The sequence below is a fragment of the Pituophis catenifer genome, unplaced genomic scaffold, assembly GCF_029215685.1.
Source record: "Pituophis catenifer annectens isolate HBS135680 unplaced genomic scaffold, rPitCat1.0.hap2 SCAF_3, whole genome shotgun sequence".
Taxonomy (NCBI): Eukaryota; Metazoa; Chordata; class Lepidosauria; order Squamata; family Colubridae; genus Pituophis; species Pituophis catenifer.
The window spans coordinates 53,337,060-53,357,474 of record NW_027256883.1 but is presented as its reverse complement, the minus strand read 5'-3'; the positions used below and the strand labels follow the sequence as shown (position 1 = coordinate 53,357,474).

The window sequence follows — 20,415 nt, the reverse complement described above, 5'->3', positions numbered from 1 at the left end:
ATCTGAGAAGTCCAAAGAATTCACATGGTGTATCCTCTAATGTTCTCACAGTAACAATCTATGAGACAGGCTAAGGCATGGATGTCAAACTCGTGGTGTCACATTGCCATCACATGACGTTTTTCCCATTTGCAGAGCTGGGGTAGGCGTGGCCTGCACGTGACGCATCCGGCCAGTTTGACACCCCTGAGCTAAGAGAATGACTGATCCACAATCTCTTCCTAAGAAAAATGGTTAGATAGGAATTTGAACCTATCTATTTCAGCAGCAATTCTATTCATAAAAGATAGCACAAAATTGGTGATGCTCTTTGAATGGCCAAAAAACCCTAAATCCTACCAAAATTCAGAGAAACACTCTGTAATATAACTTTGCTTACAGGATTCTATCTTTAGCTGCTATTTAAAGCTCTTCTAGTTCTCTTGAACAATACTCAATATTGGTTTTCCATCCTATCTTCCTTCTGGAAAGTAACAAATTCCTGGGCCCAAATCATGTATAACAATGATACACAAGGACTGTGAGTGAGGGCAAATTAAAACAATTGCCATGGAAGAAAGATCTGGCCATCTCTCATTAACAAAAAAAGGCAGGAGGAAAATAGAGAGAGACAGGATGATAATTGGTTGGAATTTCAGAATTCTCTCCATTCCTTTAAATTAGAAACCATGCCTAAAAATATTCTTTGCATGTATCAGTTGTCAAAAAAGACAGTCTCTTCCTCTATGACCCGTCTAATAATACTGGAGGCTAGCAGAGAGGAAAGGAACAGATCCCTCTAATCCTTTTCAAAGGTTCTAGACCAGGAGTGTCAAACATGCGGCCCGCAGGTGCAGGCCCCGCCCCCACCCTGTTTAGCGAAGGGGAAAAAAGTCCAGATATGTCACATGACGCCGCTGTGACAGTGCGAGTTTGACACCTCTGTTCTAGGCTTTTAGCAGTCTACTAACTTTTATGATCTTAACTGAAAGATTATTATAATAAAACAAATTGGCTTCCTTATGTCATTTGAATTTCTGCTCATGTACTTCTGGCTTCTTATATGAATTTTTCTTCAAGCCTAGATACAGAGCAACACTTAGTTATTACTGAGAGAAGCATGCTTTCTGCTATGCTCAGGCAGCATATAAACTACTATCCTAAAAGACTAACCATTATCCCAGCCAATGCTATCATTTTTCTAAGCACTAGATATACATTGTCCCACTCAGTGATAGTGACATTCATATTCTGTGTATATAAGATACTATGCTTGCAAAGTATTTATTTTCACTGAAGTTTTGTCTTTATTCTCTGCTTCTGCATTACATGAATGTTGCTTGCATCATTCATCTCACAAGTGGCATTGGCAATTTAAAAAAAAAACTATACAACTAAATAACTCACTCAAACCACTGTTAATTTTAAGTGAGTCAAAGTTACACAAGTACTGTGAATGCTAATTATCTTGGCCTTACTACCAGGATGTTTTCTTCAAATCTTAGCTAAAAAATGTTTAACTGCTGTTTGGCACTTTCTCTGGTTTGAGGACACCTACTAATGAAAAGGAATTTCATCGATACCGAAGCATAGGAAGAAGACACAAATTAATGAACTGTTCTCTGCCTGCTTAAGTTCTTGACAAATCGTTACTTATTAGTACCATACCTTCTTGCCCTGTATAAATCAAAATATTTGTTTATTTAGTCAATTTATATGGCTGCACATCTCAATAAATAAATGACTTTGGGCAGCTAACAGTCTTAAAAGAAAAAAAAACACATCTATAACAAGTAAATATTACATAGCAACACAGCAAAATCATAACAACTATGAGCATAGCCAGGAAATTGGCTCCTTCACATACTTGGGGTCCCAGGAAAACAGCCTCAAGATCCTAGCAGACATAGGATACAAAACTTATTTAAAAATATAAGAAACTTCCTATATATATTTACTCTATTGGCCTTTACCGTGCTTTGCATGGAACTTTTTGCATGGAAGACACACACACTATAAATGAGCTACAGTTCCTCTTCATGAACTGTACATTGCTATACTAACTCTGAAGTAATTAAACCAACACCATCCTATTGACATTCAGAACAAAATGACCAATGTAGTTGCAAAGTGCCCAGTGCCAATTTAAAAATCCAAACTGCGCTTATCAAAAGTTTGGAAATCAAAAGCAACCCTGGCAATGAATTTTTTACCATCATCTGTAGAACAGTAGGTTAACCAAACTTAACTTTCAAAACACTTCTATTAAATAAGCCACTTATACTTTTTAAAATATATAAATATGTTTGTGAATGCGCTCAATCACAATTAAGTCAGAACTAATAATAAATTTGAAGAAAGTGAAAAAACACTTTTTCATTTAGGGAAGCCCCCTAATGACAGAAATATTATGGAATTTAAAAAACCATGAAGCAGCAACATCTTATCGGGCTCATCAAGAAATCTACCTTCAGGTGAGCCACTGTACCTGACACTCTGTAGATGCCTTCGCATTTCATGCCATATTTTTCTACATAATCTATACATTCCCGGAACACTGCTGGTAGACGGATGCCATCATACAACATGGTCCTTTCTGCTGCATCACTCAAAGGGACTCCAAACACAGGCCGGTGCCTAGGAACATCCACTGGTGGCATTTCTACCTCTTGAACTGTTTTTTTCTTTTTCTTCTTCTCTTTCCATTGTTTGACAACATCTGCTGCTGTCAAGTCTTTTGATTTCTTCTCTTTATGCTTCTCTTCCTTGTGCTTATCATCTTTATGCTTTTCATCTTTGGGTTTTTCTTTTATCTTAAAGTCTTTTTCCTTCTTTTTGGAGAAACTTGGCTTCTTAAAAACATGAATCCCTTTAGAGCGTTTTAGCTTAGAAGGACTTTCAGCTTCATCTCCTGAACTATCTTCCTGAAAAGCTGCATAACCTTCCGCTGTTTGGGGGGGGGGGGAGAGGAAGAGCAGAAATAAAACCAGATGTTTAAGCTTTGTGGAAGAAAAAAAGCTAGTGCCCAACTCTAATGTGCTATTATTCAAAACACACACTTTGTTCTGCAGAACTAAACAAGTCAAATATTAGGAGTTTTGCACATTTTCCTTTCTGAGCAAAATCAGTCCATTTCTTGATTATTTACTGACAAGTACCCAGAGTTCTGTCACTATGTGCAATCTGAATTTATTATAAATAGCAATGCAATTGTTTGATAATTCTGAAAATATCCCACTTGAATCTAATGGTATTAGGTTAGAACTGTAACTTCATCACAGAATAAAATCTTGTATCAAAATGAATCCAAAACTGATGTACAGAGTAATGGCCAGTATAAATGACATATAATCTCCTCAGTTTAACATCTTAAAAAGATAATGCCAAAGATAATGCTGTTATTTTCAGTTCTTAGTTGATTTAAAAAATCAAGGAATGGGGAAAATAGTTTTTAAAAAATCTCTGCACCCCTGCACTACTATAATTGCCATGATCCTAAATCGTATTTTACAAGCACATTTAAAAACAGTCGTTGAAAATTGCGAAGAATATAATTCCAATTTAACTCTTTCAATCACTTATTTTTTTCTTTCTTTTTCAAATATTAAACCAGGTATTCTAAAATATATATTAAAGTGCTTAGGCCCATTCTCTAAAAAGAAAGAAAACTTACTACCGTGTTTCCCCAAAAATAAGACATGTCCGGATAATAAGCCCAATCGGGCTGTTCAGCGTATGCGATAATATAAGCCACCCCCACAAAATAAGCCCCCCACCAACTACTTACACGCATGCGCAGCCGGTCCCGCCATTTCCTCTGGTTGCTTGCTGCGCAACCAAAATGAGTTGAGGAGGTGAGGCTGGAGGGAGGGAAGGGGGTGACATGCCCTCCCCTCCCTGTTCTTTGCGCCAGCCCAACATGTCCCACCCCACCAGAATGGCACCAGCAGCCTGGCTGCTTCCCTTCCCCGTCCTCTCTTTATCAAGAGGGTTAGCAGGTGGAATCCAGTGTGTATCCAGGGAAACACACTGTAAAAGAAAACCTTATTGCAAGTTTGAGAAGTTTGATTGAACTCGCGAGGAGGTTTTCTTTTACAGCGTGTTTCCCTGGACACAACGGTGAGGAACGCGACTGAGCTGGAAAGGTAAGACGCGCATTCCATTTCTCACCTGCCCTACCTGCCACCCCCAAATTGCATCCCTAAAGGGGGCGGGTGGCTAAGCGAGGGGCAGGAGTCCTGTCATGCCCAGCGAGGGGGGGGGAGAAGAGACGGCAAAGGGAGCCATGTCTCGCTCCACATGTCTCACTTCTCCCCCGCCCCACCTGGCCCCTCTCGATAAAGAGATGGCGGGGAAGGGAAGCAGCTGTTGCCATTGGGGTGGGGTGGCATGTGTTGGGCCGCGAAGAACAGGGAGGGGAGGCGACAGCAGCGATGGGACATTCAGTCCCACGCTCGCTGCCTACTGCATCCCCAAAATAATAAGACCCCCCGATAATAAGGCCAAGCCCTTATGGGGGGGGGGTCAAAAGAAAATAAGACCCTGTCTTTTTTCGGGGAAACATGGTATTCAGTTGGCAAAGCGATCCCAAGCATCCTGTCTCTTTATAAACTACTCTTGCTCTAGTGGATTATACAAACTGCACACGTGATTCCAATTCCACAGCCATAAAACAAATTTAGCTCTTACCAAACTGAATTACCAAATTCTTTACAGCCTTTGAAATATATGCATAGGAGTCTAATAACCTATACCTCCTCTATAACTAACCCTGCTTAGCCTCTAGGTAGGAATAGGAAAATCAGTTTTAAACAAATAAACACATACACCTGCAATTAATTGCAACACAAATGCTATGATATAAAAGAATACTTCCCAAACTTTTTCCTTTGTTACCCCAAACCACTTATCAGAAAGCCCTTTTACGCAATGTAGGTAAAACATTTTACATCAATTTAAATGTCTCTGTTATGATTGGGTTTCTGTGGTTACCTAAAGAAACACCATTTTAACCCAATTTTCAGTATTTTACACAGGGTTGGGAAGCACTGATACAAGGAAAAGGCTGAATGGGATTAAAGTTTTCAGGCTGCAAAATTTGATAATAATTAGTATACTAGTGAAATTTACAATACAATTGATGTGCAGTAGAACCTCAATTTACTGTACTAACCATGGAGAATGGGATCCATTATTCCCAACTGACATTAAATCAGATAGCAATGTCAATGTAGTGGTTTATGTTATCTGAATGATTATATCATTGCACAAATGACTTAGATCATCAGGATAAGTTGGTCTCTTGTACGTGAAATATGTTGTACCAAAGTACTATATTATGGTTTTGCTATACTCCTAAACCTTGAATAAAAACTATGTTTTTAGAGAACTAGAGTGCAAGATGCAACTAGATGAAAATAAAAATTATAATTTTTAAACACATACAGTACATATTTTCAAACTGTTGTGCCAGAATCCTATCAATGTTCTACAATTTATTAGTAACTACAATAGATTCTAGTTACAAAGTGTGAGCCCCAAAGTGGCAATAACAATAACAAAGTACAACCTTAGGATGCAATACTGATTAAATTTCTGTAGAAGTAAGCTTTATTAGTTAAAAAAAAAAGCTATATACAATTGTTCTCTACAATCTCAAGTTCTATATATTTCTTAAATGACATAATCAGAAAACAGATTAAAATTCATTTAAGGATTAAAAAATCTTTTTCAGTGTTTCAATATTCGAAGTTGTTTTTGTAGTTCAGAAAATGCTAACAATGGACTGCTAATTAATAAAAACGATATTTCGCTATAGCCATTTTAAATTATCAGAACATTTGGTTCTTTGACATATATATATAAAACTAGCCATTAGCATACAAAGGAATGAAAGGTATTACTTTGAGAGGACCTTGTATTACTATTTCCACGTGGAAATACTTTTCACTTAAAAGCTATGAAAACTTTTCCATTTTACAGACGTTTAGAGACTGACAACTGAAAAGCCAGGGCTTGGCCTGGTTAAAAAAGTTCCTCAAAATATATGTTATGAATTTCTTCATGCTTAAAGAACAGTTGGTTATTTTAAAACATGGATATCATTAACATTCAAAGTGAAGTAATAAATAAAGGATAAAGAACAGTTGACAAAGAAACTGGGTCATGAAAAAAAGACAATCAATGCACGCTGATAGCATACAGTTTTTCTTAAAGTGACCTACTTCTTTTCTCCTTTTTCTTAAATTTCCCTTTCTTCTTCCCATGTTCTTTCTCATCATCAGACACAATATCAGGAGGCTCGTGGAGGCTGTCATGAGGTGGGGAAGGCTCGTTCGTGCGATATAAACCAGGGAATTTGGTTGGGCTGATTTCTTCAGAGCTTGGGGTCCTGGCCAGACTTCCACCATGCTCTACCCTGCGGTGTTCGCTGGGACTGCTGGTGGGGGGCAGGAAGCACTCTGTCATTCTTACTCTCTGGCACCACAGCAGAATAGTATCCTGTTACCTGTCCATTACTCCTGCAACAAAAACACAAGATGAAACCCTCCAAATATTCTCAGGGACAAAAAGATGTTTTCAAGACACATTTATAATGTGGGTTATAAGATGCCCATCCCTTTGTCAAAAATGAACAGGAATTCCACTACTTTTTCCCCTATTATTTTTTATTAAATATATCAGGAAGACTTATCTGGGAAAACAACTTATAGCCATCACCTCATAACTTTAATTACCTCCTGGCAAATTCTCAAGATTAATTAATCCATGGAAATTCTGAGTTTACGTAATACAGTAAACCTAATCAACAGCTTTAATCAAAAGAAAAGTATAAAGGCATTCCTGATGAAACTGGCAGGATAAATATGTTGAGCTTGTTTGTACTGTACTTACCATTATCCAAATATACCCTTCCACTTCCCAAGCATTTTATTTTTTTCAAGACAATCCCCTTGTATTAATTTTGAAATTAAAGACTTCTTAACACAAAGCTATTCTTTAGGCTAATAACAAGATACAGCATTAGGGATGGAATAATTTAGTTTAGTTTACTTTATTGTCACTGCACCACATACAACAAAATTAAATGCCAACTTCAGTGTACATCATACATAAGAAAATTATAAAAATAAAACAAAAACATATATCCATCACATTCTATACAATTGAATTGAAAACCCCTGACATGGCATTAATATTACACTATACAGTAGAATTCAATATAGTTATTGCTCTGTTTTTCAGCCTGTTTGTCCTTGTTTTTATTGTCCTGTACCGTCTGCCAGTTGGTAGTAGTTCAAAAAAAGGGTCCCCAGGATGAGATGGATCTTTAAGAATGTTTTAAACTTTCTTCAGGCAGCGAGAGCTATAAAGCTCTTCCAAAGAGGGGAGAGGGCAACCAATGATCCTCTGAGCAATGATGTTAACCCCTTGGAGCGCTGTCCTATCTGCCACTGTGCAATTAGCAAACCATACACAGGTGCAGAAGTTAAAATACTCTCTATAGTGCAGCAGTAGAAAGTCACCAGCAATTTTTCATTCAGTTGTTGTTTCCTGAGAAGTCTCAGGCAGTATAATCTCTGCTGGGCCCTTTTGACCAGTGCTGCAATGTGAGCCCCCCAGGTCAGGTCCACTTTTATGATAACACCCAAAAGCTTAAAACTGGCCGCTTGCTCCACTTGGTCTCCATTGATAACCAAAGGCTGGATGTCTGATCTATTCCTTCTGTAGTATAATTCTGTAGAACTGTAGTTTTCTTGGCAGTTCTTCCTTCCTTATATTGCTTTGATGCACTAGAAACTTTTCCCAATCCTTTGTAACAATTTGTCAGAAGGAATGGGCAGCTGCAAGAGACAACATGAAGACCTGCCTACCTTATCCCTATTCTGATTTAAGCTACTGGTAAAATCCCAGGAACAAATGCTAATATGAAGAGTAACATTTCAACACTCTGTGTCTCCTTTCTCTTCTGAGATTCTTTGGAAAGATAAGGAGCAGAGGTGCTTCCAAAGTGTTTTTCATTCCTTAGCTGGAATCTGAATTGGATGAATATTTGTGTACAGAAATTTAAATAAATACAATAAAGAAATGAAATTCAACATCCCCAAACAGAACTGATGCCAGATATTTAAAAACATCACAAATACATTGCAGTATTCACCAAATATATTAGGCAGCAACTGCTTCTAAAAGCAGATCTATAACATCTACCTGAGAAAACATATTCTCAATGTACATGTCATTTATTTTTATCCCTTTATTATTTTTTATGAACGTCAAGGTGGCAAACATACCTAATGTTTCTTCTTCCTCCTATTTTCCTCATAACAAACTTGTGAGGTAGGTTGGGCTGAGTGTGTGTGACTGGCCCAAGGTCACCCAGCTGGCTTTCATGCCTAAGGTGGGATTAGTACTTACAGTCTCCTGGTTTCTACCTGATGCCTTAACCACTAGACCAGGGCTGTCAAACTCCCGCCCGCAGGCCGGATGTATCATGTGCTGGCCACGCCCACACCCGGTTTAGTGAAGGGGAAAAAAGTCCCAATACATAACGTGACGCCGCTGTGACGTGAGTTTGACGCCCCTGCACTAGACAAAACTGGCTCTACTATATGTGTCAATACTTCACTGGTACTTTAAAAAATATTTTGAATGTAGATTATTTGCCTTTAGCAAATCTGCAAAGTAGAATGTCAACTCGCAAAGCTTTCCTGACCTGCTCCCAAGTTGACATAGGCAGGGGGATGGGAAATCACGCCTCGCAGCTGCACCGAGGAATTCACACCTCAGTCAAAACAAAACACATCCTAGCTGGCCGAAGTCAAGGCCATCTCCATGGAGACCCGCAACAGCCGGAGAGAGTGACTTCTATGCAGGGTGGATAAAAATCAATGATTTTTTTAAAAAAATCAAAAAAAAATCTGATTTTTTTGATTTAAATCAGATTTTTTTTTATTTAAATCGAATTTATTTTAATAAAAAACTTTTGGGGTAAAAATCTATCGTAAGATAGTTTTCTATTTAAGATACATAAATAATTTAGTTTATTCAGCATGAAATGGACCTTAGTTATGTAGCATGAGGCTGTATATTCTACAACACTGGGACTATCGGTGAGTCAACAGTGGGTCAAAGGAGTAGCAGAGATGACAGTTGCTCTTTAAAAATTATGATTTAAATCAAGTTGATTTAAATCAAGCCTTTTTACTAGTGATTTAAATTATGATTTAAATTGTGATTTAAATCAACTCGATTTAAATCAAATAAATCCACCCTACTTCTATGACCCGTGAAATTGCTTCATTGGGTTGAGGCACTGCTGGAAGCAGAAACACCTAAATCTTGGGCCGAAACAATCATCTCACTCATCCCCAAAGAAGATACGGATCCGACTGAAGTCCAAAATTATAGACCCATCTCGCTGCTAAATGTAGATTATAGACTATTCACGAGAATTATAGCACAGAGGCTGAAAACAATTATACATAATTATATACACCCCGACCAAAATGGTTTTGTCCCAAGGAGACAAATAAAAAACAACATGAGGACAATAATAAACGTTCTGGAATACTATGAGCAAAATATCAATAATCAGGTAGCGCTAATCTTTCTCGACGCGCAAAAGGCATTCGACAATTTGAATTGGAAATTCCTTATAGCACAACTGCAGATTATGAATTTCAGCGACAAATTCCTGAAAATGATTAAGAAAATATATTCTTCCCAGACAGCGAGAATTATAATTAATGGAGATATGACTGAAAAAATAAACATCCAAAAGGGGGTAAGACAAGGATGCCCGATATCGCCTCTACTGTTTATAATCTCATTGGAAGTCCTTCTAAAGGAAGTAAGAAAGGAAGAAGAAAAAAAAGGACTGAAGATAAGGAATGAGGAGTATAAATTACAGGCTTTCGCGGATGATGTGGTCTTCATAGTGGAACAGCCGGAAGTAGCGGGAGTCAAATTACTAGAGAAGATAGAGGAGTATGGCAAAGTGGCGGGGCTTAAGATCAATAAACAAAAAACCAAAGTCTTGACCAAAAATATGACAACGACACAAGAGGAAAAATTAGAAGAAGAATTAGGAATGCAAATTGCGAAGACAGTAAAATATTTGGGAATCTGGCTTACTACAAAAGCAACAACTATTAGAGAGGACAATTACACTAAATTGATGAAGCAAATTAGAAAAGACTTGGAAAGATGGAATAAGGTACAACTATCATTTCTTGGCAGAATAGCGTCTGTAAATATGAACATATTACCAAGACTCCTATATCTCTTCCAAGTGATACCAATTGGTCCGGGAAAAGATTTCTTTAAGGATCTCAACAAGACAATAATGAAATACATCTGGCAAGGAAAGAAAGCTAGAATTAAAATGAGATGCTTACAGGACACAAAGGAGAAGGGAGTCCTAGGTCTACCAGACTGGGAGCTATACTACAAGGCGGCGGCGTTGAATTGGATCAGAGAATGGATAGATCTATCAAATAGGAGAATGCTATACTTAGAGGGATTTGATTTGAGTCGAAGTTGGCATGCCTTTCTGTGGGAAGGCACAGACAAGCAACATCCGTACTTCCAGAGACATGTAATAAGAGGTGCACTATATAAAACGTGGCAAGGTATCAGAAGGCAACACTATAGTAAAATCCCGCGATGGTTGTCGCCTATGGAGGCGCTAATTTATCCAAATACTATAGAAATAGGAAAGATGCAGAAATATCAAGAATTGTTGAGTAGTGAGGGAGACCTACTTACGAGACAAGAACTGGAAAGACGAGGCATTATGATTGATTGGTGGCCATACCTTCAAATTGGGGCTAAACGGATCGCCGCCTTGCTGCAGGGCAAAGCCCGAGTCGCAGCGAACGCCGGAACCGAGCTGGCTGATGCCACCGGCGGAGATAATATGGCCAACAGCGGTCTTACTGTGAGTTAGTCTGTCCGTAAGCGCCGAATTAGGTTGTAATTGAGCAATCTAGCCGTCCCAATAGAAAGGAGATACAGCGAAGCCTCTAGACACTACCGTCCCACTCGACCGAGTCGAAAAAACTGGCAGCATGAGCAAGGAGGCGGGGTTTTGTTGCTTCAGCAGACTCGGTCCTAACAACTCACACCCGTGTCTCCGCCCATCCTGACTGCCGTGCCCGCCACAGGAGAAAAGCTATGGGCAGAAAATTATAAGATGACACTGTCGATTCCATACAAAGAAAATTTATACAAGATATTTTATAGATGGCACCTTCCTCCGGCACGTTTGGCTAAAATGTTTCCAAACACATCACCAATGTGTTGGAAGTGCAAGACACAAAAGGGGACATATTACCATCTCTGGTGGTCTTGCAGGAAGGCACAACACTACTGGCAAGAGATTAAGAGAATAATTGAAGAAACAACGAGGCAGAGTAGAAATGAAACCAGAATTCTTTCTATTTGGAATGACTACACCACAGTGTACCAAGGAGATAAAATATCTTACCATCCACATATTGACAGCGGCACGCATAGTGTACGCTCAGAATTGGAAATCCGAGATAATACCAACAGAAGAAAAAATAATAACAAAAATAAATGAATGCGCAGAGATGGATAGGCTCACAAAAGAGCTCCAAGATAAAGAGAACACTGACTTTTATTTAGTTTGGCAAAAATGGTACACATGGTTAGAAGGAAGGATAGGGCCAACAACATAGGACACTAGGAGAACATAACTCAAGAATTGCAGAAATAGATACATGAGATGAGCCGTAGGATTGTATAAATAAATTGTTAATATGATTGTAGAAAGATACTGTTGAACTTCTATGAATGTATTAAGGTATAAGCAAGTAAATTTGTAAATAGTATGATTAAGGAAAATTGGTTAAATGGACATTAATCACCGATGCGAACGTTCTCTAGAAGTTAATCGATGGACTTTTTGTTAATGTATAAGTGTTTACATGTATTTGTGTTTTACGTTTGTTTATGTTAATAAAATTTAAAAAAAAATTGCTTCATTGGGAATGTGACTGGTTACACATCTTGGGGGGAGGGGGCAACAGGGTTAGAGGCAAGACGCAAACTGGGTGAAGTCAGAGCTGGCTTCACTTAGGTCGTGCCGACATGGCACTCCTAATAAACTGGATTTTCTCGCAAAATGGCTTGAGGCTCCTGATTTTATTAGGGCATTGGTTGGAACCCTGACATCAAATGCTTATATCAGATAAATGGCTCCCACACAATGGCATGACAGCAAATTAATAATGGTGCACAACAGGCTGCCAAAATCTTGACCACTTTTATCTTCCTGGTTTCCCCATTTTGAAGGTGGGATTTAAACATATGAAATAAAAATTGGAAATTCAGAATAACTACTGCAACTGGCAGAAGACACAACATCATCTGTCTATTTAGAAACATCTTTCAAAATGTCTGCTAAAGTTTTAAAAAATAATCTCAGTAGATATTCAAGATATTTTTTTCACTATCTTTTCCAAGGGAGTTGCAAGACTTTCCTAGGTTCCAATGCATCCTTTCCCTTCATGTTAATTTTAAGGTGGGATGGAAATTCATGAAGCAATACTGTATACTACACAATTATAATGTAGACCTTGAATTTTCCATTCATTTACTTCAATTGCAGACTATAGGGTTTATTTTAAGGCAAACCACGACTTTGATAGGAAACTTTTGTTTTGATTACAATTAATTTACATCCATAACAAGCCAGTCTGAAAATAAAGTACATTTTTCAACTGAAAGAATAAAATGTCTCAAGTGTACACTATGTGCTGGTAGAACAAGTTTTCATTTCAAAAACCAGTATCGTGGGATAAAGATGATCAGGCAATTCATTGTTCCCACATGAATCACAATCACACTACAATTACTATTAGTGAAAGGATTTGTAATGATGCAAGTTTCACAGGCAAAGCAAATACTAAACCGCATATGATGCAAGAAGTTTCTCTGTACTCCCCTTACTGTCAGGGCTAGTGATAGCTTGTTAGAGAAATTCTAACAAGTGTGTGAAATAAATGTATTAATCTTTCTCTCCATTGGCAATACTATTCTAAAGATCTGTGTGGCTATTTTAAAATGAAATAAAGGAAAACAGGAGCGCAAATAAAAATTCTCCTATATTTTATGCAGTCTAAAAGGTGTCTGCATTTCCAATCTGGTCAAGTTGAATAGGTTGCTAGTCCCTCTATGACTTCTAAGACAGATACACTGCCACAACATGTCTTTCTCATTACTAAACCTCAGCTGGACAATCCAAGAATCTAAGACTAAAACAGAGATTTTCCACACCTTTCCTACTTTCTCTTTAAGATCTGGATAATAATATGTTCCCCCAGTATTGTAACATATGGAGAAGAGTCTCAGGCTGGGGTGAAAAATACTAAGATCAACTCCAGCTGAATAAAAGTCAGAGGTCAATGAAGATCACATGCAGCAGTCACCTTCAATTTCATGACCCAAATATCACCACGACATAAGAGTTTATTTTTGCAGTGTTGCTTTTTGTGGAGCTTTTTCTCTGATAAAACACTCAAAACTTACCATGGTATATTTATTTAAAAGACTTATATCACTGCCCATCTTAGGAAAAAAACTCTAGATGGCTCATAACAACAATAATAAACAAAAGGCCAAATAAAGATCTGGAATCTAAAACAACATTTTCGGATCCATCTAACAATATAAACCCCCGAGTCCAACTCTTATCTTATTCCAACACTCGGAAGGAAAGCCAGCTCTTTATGGCTTTCCAGAAAGCTAAACTAATTCTATTCCTGTTGTTCAGGGGAGGGAGTGTTAATAGAAATGGCACTCTTCCTAGGTCCCACTGGATGGCAACACTTAAAAGAGTTGAATCTGTAGCATGCTCACCTTCTAGTCTGGTGGGGAACCAGCAATGCCCCTCAGAGAGAGGCAGTCCAGTGGTGGGTTGCTATCGGTTCGCCCCCGATCGGGTGAACTGTTAGCAGCGGTGGTGGGAGGCTCTGCCCACTCACCCAGACGCTTCTGCACATGCGTGTCGCACGAGCGTGCCCACAAGCAAACCGGTAGCGACGGGATTTGCAACCCACTACTGAGGCAGTCCCACAGATAACCTGGCCCTGTACCATGCAGGGCTTTAAAAGTGACACCAGGACCTTAAACTGCACCTGGAAAGAAACTGGGGATAGTGCAGTTTGTGCAACAGCTGTGTGACATGGGCAAACAAGGAGTACTCGCCAACCTGCATACTGCCACATTTTGAACCAGATGTAACTTCTGGGTGGTGTCTAAGGACACCACGCTGCAGCAGTCCAACTAAGAAGTGATAGAGGCATAAGTGATACAGGCAATGCCAGGAATGGGCTTAAATCCATGAGGACTTCCAAATTGTGCATCAGCTGTCTGGGTAAGTGGTACCTTTTGAAAAGCAGAGATAACACAACACCAACGTTGGAAAGGTTAAAACGCTAAGCATTTAGCGTTTTAGTCCATCTTTAGGAGTGAGTTAGACAGTTTCTCCTGGCACTGGCTCTGCAATGATATGGCATCAGCAGACTGGATAGGGATGGAGAAGTATAATTGGGTATCATCAGCCTACTGATGACAATACTGCATCCCATGTCATCAAATGCTGCTCACCAAGCAGTTTCATGTACAGTAGATTTTTTAAAAGAATGGTGAAAGACCCAAGTCCTAAGGCATCCCAGACACAGGAGCCTAGGAGTCTTCTCCCCCCCCCCCATACCAAACAGAACTGGCCACAAAGGAAGGAGCTGAATCATTGCAAAGCAAAGCCTTCCAACCCCTGAAGTTAGTACAGAACGATACCACTGTCACTGGTATCAATGGGCCCCAGGAAAGCAAGAGTCAGGACAATAGCACCACCTTTGTCTCAAGTCCTCCAGAGAACATCCACAAGCGTGACCAATGCTGTCTGCATAATGTAACCCAACCTAAACCCACAGAGGAAAGTATTCAGATAATCTGCTTCATATAAGGCCTTCTGCCGTTGAAAGGCAGCTGCCCTTTCAACAACCTTTCCTAAGAAAGGAAGGTTGGAATTGACAAAAATCTGTTGAACCCAAGTATGATCTTTGGAAAAGGGCACATATTAATGCCTACTGCAAGATGGCTACTAATTTGGATAGGTTTAAAAGAGTAATAAATAAACCTATAGGATAAAGGTCTATGAAGTGCTATTCTTAAGACATCTAGGTAGATGAACAATTCAATACAAGGCATTTATCTATGACAGAGGATATTAAAGGACCCATCCAGCCACAGTTCAATATTTCTAAGGCCTCAATCCTATATAAAGGGTGGCACATAGATATCAACCACAATAAAATTTAAAAGTGGACTGTGCAAATATCTGGAGAGGGAAGCATGTATTACTTTATTTGGTAGACAAGATGTATATTATGACTGCCAAGTTCCTGTTCCTGCCCTTTTCCTGTCCAACTGGCTAAAGTGAAGTTCCATGTAACAGTTTCAAGAAGAAAGGAAATAATCAGGGTAATTTTGGCCAATGCTCAGCAAATGAATTCTAAACAAACAAAAATGTTTGCAATTTTTCTTTGCATTTTATTTTTAAAATCATGCTCCAATATTTCTTCCAACAGCAGTTATCACTCTAACTGTAACACACAACACAAAAATAGGATGAGAATTTAAACATACAACTTTCACATCTGCTTTAGCATGAAAATAGAGTTTTAATGATAACCAAAAATATATGTAAAACTGAACATAGATGAATTTCTCTTCAAAAGGGTGTAATAAGATAAAATTAGACTGTTCTTTATCACAGTTAATACCATGAAGAATTTTATAAGGAAAGGGAATATTGTGTGTGTGTGTGCGCGTGCACGCACAAAAAATAATCTGCTTGATTCTGTTGTGAGATCCCCCCTCCTCCCGCAAATCATAATTGCTCAGGTTCCACAGAGTGAGCATATAATAAGTAGCAGCGGCTTTTCTAAAGTTTAACCTGGTTAATACATTACCAAGGTTTCCGGGTTGCTCTAGCCTTATGGTTGGATTTCTTTCTTAAAGCTATAATGATATCTGAATTTCAGTCAAGAAAGAACATTCCTATACTAATACTGTTTAAATCAAGTTTCTTCATTTGCATAGCAGTATGCATTGTACAAACATTCTAAGTTAAAATAACAATATAGCTAAAGTAGTAGCAATAATAGTATGAGTTCCAATGTTGTGGAATTGTAGTACTGTGGAGTTTTACATGTATTATGCTGCTAATACTTAGCATAGGCAATCTAGAATACCCCAAAAAATTGCAAGTTTACACAATTTAATGAAAACCCAAATACCATGATAATACAGGAAACAATACAATTATTAGATTAAAAACTATAAACAATACGGCTACAGCAGGGCACTTCCCAACTATATTAATTCAATTTTTATCTTATTATTCCAAATGGATTTAAACTTAACAGATGAAATCTAAAGAGCACAATCAAAATGTCATAAACAAAATGGTAATATTTACAATTACAGCATCAAATGAAGATAATTTTTTAAAAAGGAATTATTTATCTATCAAAAAACCATAGACCAAGATATGTTTTTCTAGCCTATCTGTGAAGAGAGAGATCTGGGAGGAGGAGGGCAGTGTCTTTAATAATCATTGAAAAGATTCTAGTTACATCAGAACAGAAAGTGGGCCTCTAAAACAAATAACAAGCTTCAGATAGGATTACAGAAGAGATTACTAATATTAAAATACCCTTGTTCTAGACTACTTAAGAGTTTTAAACTAAGCTAAACAGACTGTTTAGGACTGACAATATGGTCAACTGAACATATGGCAAGCTATTTTTTTTTCCAATTTATGTTGTTGACAATTTTCAAGAGTGTTTTGCAGTAATCTAACCTGGATAGAGTTAGAAAGCAAATAATTGAAACCAAGCTCATCTTCTTTACAATAGCCAGCACTTGATGAATCAGCCTAAATTATTAGAAAAAAAAAAAATATCCAGGCCACACCTGCCTACCTAACTAGGGAAAGCACAAGATTATCAGTTGAATATTAGCAATTGATCATAATAAAGGATACAGAATAGTAAAGATATTTTGTTTGCTCAAATAAATGGCATATGAGACAAGACAGATAGATATTTATCATTCAGTCACACCTATTCTGTATCTGCTGCTGTGATAACTATACAATGGGAAGATGGCCCAATATATCAGAGTATATCAAAGGAACCAAAGATAACAGATGATATGCATACTTATATACCATAAATGAGGGAAAGGCTGCAAAGTAGTAAAAGGTTTAAGTAAAATGCAGATAGGACAGAGAAAGGAATAAGAAAGGAATAGAGAACAAAGTATTTTCCATCATAACATGAAATTTCAGTCTAAGTAGCACATATTACCAGCATTGCTTTACCTGCTAATGTCTTCCCTATTAATTTCTCTCACACTAGCCAGAGGACCTCTTCCGCATAACAAGCACAAATAATAGCTTTGGCAGAATCATTTACATTATTTATTTCAATCTCACACTCCATGACAGATTAAAAAAAAAGAATAGGACAAATTGCATTGTGGAGGGATACGTTTTGGAACTAGTGATTGTAGGCCACAAACAAATACATACATATGTGTGAACCTTGATATCCACACATTCAAATACAGTTTGCATTGCACATTTCCACCAATTCTTGATAACAGCAACTGCTGTCACAATGAGTGCAAATGCATACTCATAAATCAGTTTAAGAATATTCCTTTTGTTTAGAACACATAATTATCTTAAATGTGGCATATGGAAGATCTTAACAGTGGCATGCATAATTACAAAACATGTACTTTTAAATATAAATGAAGTTGTTACTGGGATTCTCCCAACAATCCCTCTTCAGACGTACTCTGCTTGCATTGCCTGTTTTTTCCCCCCACAGAAATTAGCCAGAAGCAGTAAACAGACTAAGCAAGTACTTGTTTTAGATTGCACTACAAGCAGCCTTACTGTTGCTCAGGGCTGAGGAGTACATGTCAACCACCTGATGACCATGAATTAATTACCAGGCACCAGACTTTCCCTCCCTATTATTTTTCACTTTAATTAGGATGGCAAGTCTCAAAATGTACACCTAGCAAAGGATTCTGGAAGTTACAGTCCCCAGGTATCTGGAGGCAACCTGGCCCTTCTAACCAGAGCCACAAAAATGTCTCGTCCACAAATTCATCGTCGAAGTCTGGTGCCTTTGAGCAATGGGGGCAGAGAAATCCGAGGGAGCAGTAATAAATGGCAGGCAGACTGCAGAGCGTTCATTCCAAGTTTGATTCCCAAATAGAAATGCATCCTGAAAGCATTGAATGTGGCACATAAAAAGCCCAGGGCAGTTGCGTTGCATCTGTGGAGTCACCCCACCAGTCAAACATCTGAGCAAGCGGGGTGCGCGGGAAATGACAGCGCAAGTTCCAACCAGAACTCAGGGCGCCGTACTGAGCCGAGTACGCATGCGCACTCCAGAGCACGCGTCAGCTACTGCCCATCCCCATCGTGGTCACCGAGGGGCGGCCTCCCCTAGTCGGGAATGGAACTTCGGTCGAAGAGAACCCGGAATATGGGAAGGCCATGCATTCTCTTCACACTGACCTGAGGAATGGGGAGAAGTATCCTGCCGCTCACACGACGGTTGTACTAACTTCACCTCGTACCCGGCATCATTTAGACCCCGCTCTGCACTCCAACCCGCCGTTGTCTTGCTTGCAAGGTCGGGTGTATAGGAAACAGAAAGAGGCGCATGCGCGGTCACCCTTTTCCCCGTCTTTCTCGTTCTGTTTCTTCCAGCCTTTCGGCTACCTTGGTTAGAGGCCGGAATTAAGCGCGCAAGCGCATGACGTACAAGGCGGGGCCATCATATTGACTGAGCGACCGAACTTCTCTGGAGGATCAAAGAAGGCAGGCGGAAGAGTTGCGCCTGCGCGTTCACTCTCCCTGCTACGGTTTATGGAATAAGCCAGAACCTGACTCACACCCTCCTCTTTATGGTGCATTTCGGGAAATGTAGTCTCTTCTAAATCCAAGCAAAAGGGACGAGGGAATTTTGAATTGGGATTACTTGTGTGCTTGAACTACATTTGGAAATTGAGGCTGGTTTGAGGATGGGGAGAATGCATTCAGGATACAGGCCCACATCTTCAACGCATTTATCTAGCTGTGTTGTGTTTCCTAATTGGGCCTTATTCCTGATTGAAGTTGCATTTAGACAGGTATTTTTCAATCTCGCTGACTTTAAAATATGTAACTTCGATTCCCAGAATTCCCCACCCAACATGCTGGGTTGAGAATTCTGGGAGTTGAAGTCCACACATCTTAAAGTGGCCAAGATTGAAAAATTCTGAGTTAAGCTATCCGGATGGCCAAATCCTTCTTGCAACCAGTGCTTAAACTGTACCCATATCCTACCTGTAGTAACATTTCACTCCAAAAAGAACAAGGTGACCGGGGCTTTTATTCAGAAGTAACATACTTGATTACTGGCAACATGATAGGCTTGGCCAGAAAACAGCAAAATCAAGAAACTCTCAGACCGTTGGTGGCAGTGCTGTTCAAGAGGATAGAAAGAGAAGGCTCTTCAGCAGGGGTAAAATCCAGCAGGTTCTGGAGAACCGGTAGCGGAAATTTTGAGCAGTTTGGGGAACCGGTAGTGGAAATTTTGAGTAGTTCGGAGAACCGGCAAATACCACCTCTGACTGGCTCCAGAGTGAGATGGGAATGGAGATTTTGCAATATCCTTCCCCATGGGGATTTTGCAGTATCCTTCCTGTGGAGTGGGGTGGGAATGGAGATTTTGCAATATCCTTCCCTCAGGAGTAGGGTGGGAATGGAGATTTTGCAGTATCCTTCCCCTGCCACACCTACTAAGCCACGCCTGCCACACCACGCCCACCAAGCCACGCCCACAGAATCAGTAGTAAAAAAATTTGGATTTCACCACTGGTCTTTAGCCATTTCTGTCTCTTCATTTCTTGAATGAAAACCAGTTAATCTGCAAGAAAACCCTACATTCAGCTGCCTAAGGCCATCAAAAACACATAAGTCTGTTTCTTTTTATTAATTTCTATCCACTATTTATAAGGGTTGGAATGGTCAGCCTGTAGTTCTCCAAATATGGTAGACTGTGACTTAAAACCATTCATTTAGTGACTGAGGTTAGCATGGCACTGAAAAAAGTGACTAGGACCAGTTCTCACACATAACAACTATCGTAGAATCATCAGTCATGTGATCAAAATTTGTGAGCTTGGCAATCAGCATGTATTTACATCATCCCAGGGTCACATGACCACAACCTTTTCAGCCAGCTTCCGACAAAGTCAGTGGGGAAAGCCAGATCAAAAAGCTTGTAAAATCAGGCATAAGCCACTTAACAACTGCCTTGCTTTGCAACACAA

The 20,415-nt window shown here is 39.1% G+C and overlaps 1 protein-coding gene across 2 annotated transcripts in view; it reads right to left on the bottom strand.

Annotated features, from left to right (window-relative positions):
* The window catches only part of RALBP1 (ralA binding protein 1), a 30,416-nt gene extending 11,563 nt beyond the window's left edge, over nt 1–18,853 (bottom strand). For both annotated transcript variants that reach the window (XM_070940632.1, XM_070940633.1), the window contains exons 1-3: nt 18,614–18,853; nt 6,204–6,500; nt 2,468–2,926 (exon numbers count right to left, since the gene is read on the bottom strand). In XM_070940632.1, the coding sequence (XP_070796733.1) occupies nt 2,468–2,926; nt 6,204–6,447 (703 nt within the window). In that variant the 5' untranslated portion in view covers nt 6,448–6,500; nt 18,614–18,853. The remainder of the gene's footprint in view (nt 1–2,467; nt 2,927–6,203; nt 6,501–18,613) is intronic.
* Nucleotides 18,854–20,415: the final 1,562 nt, after the last annotated feature.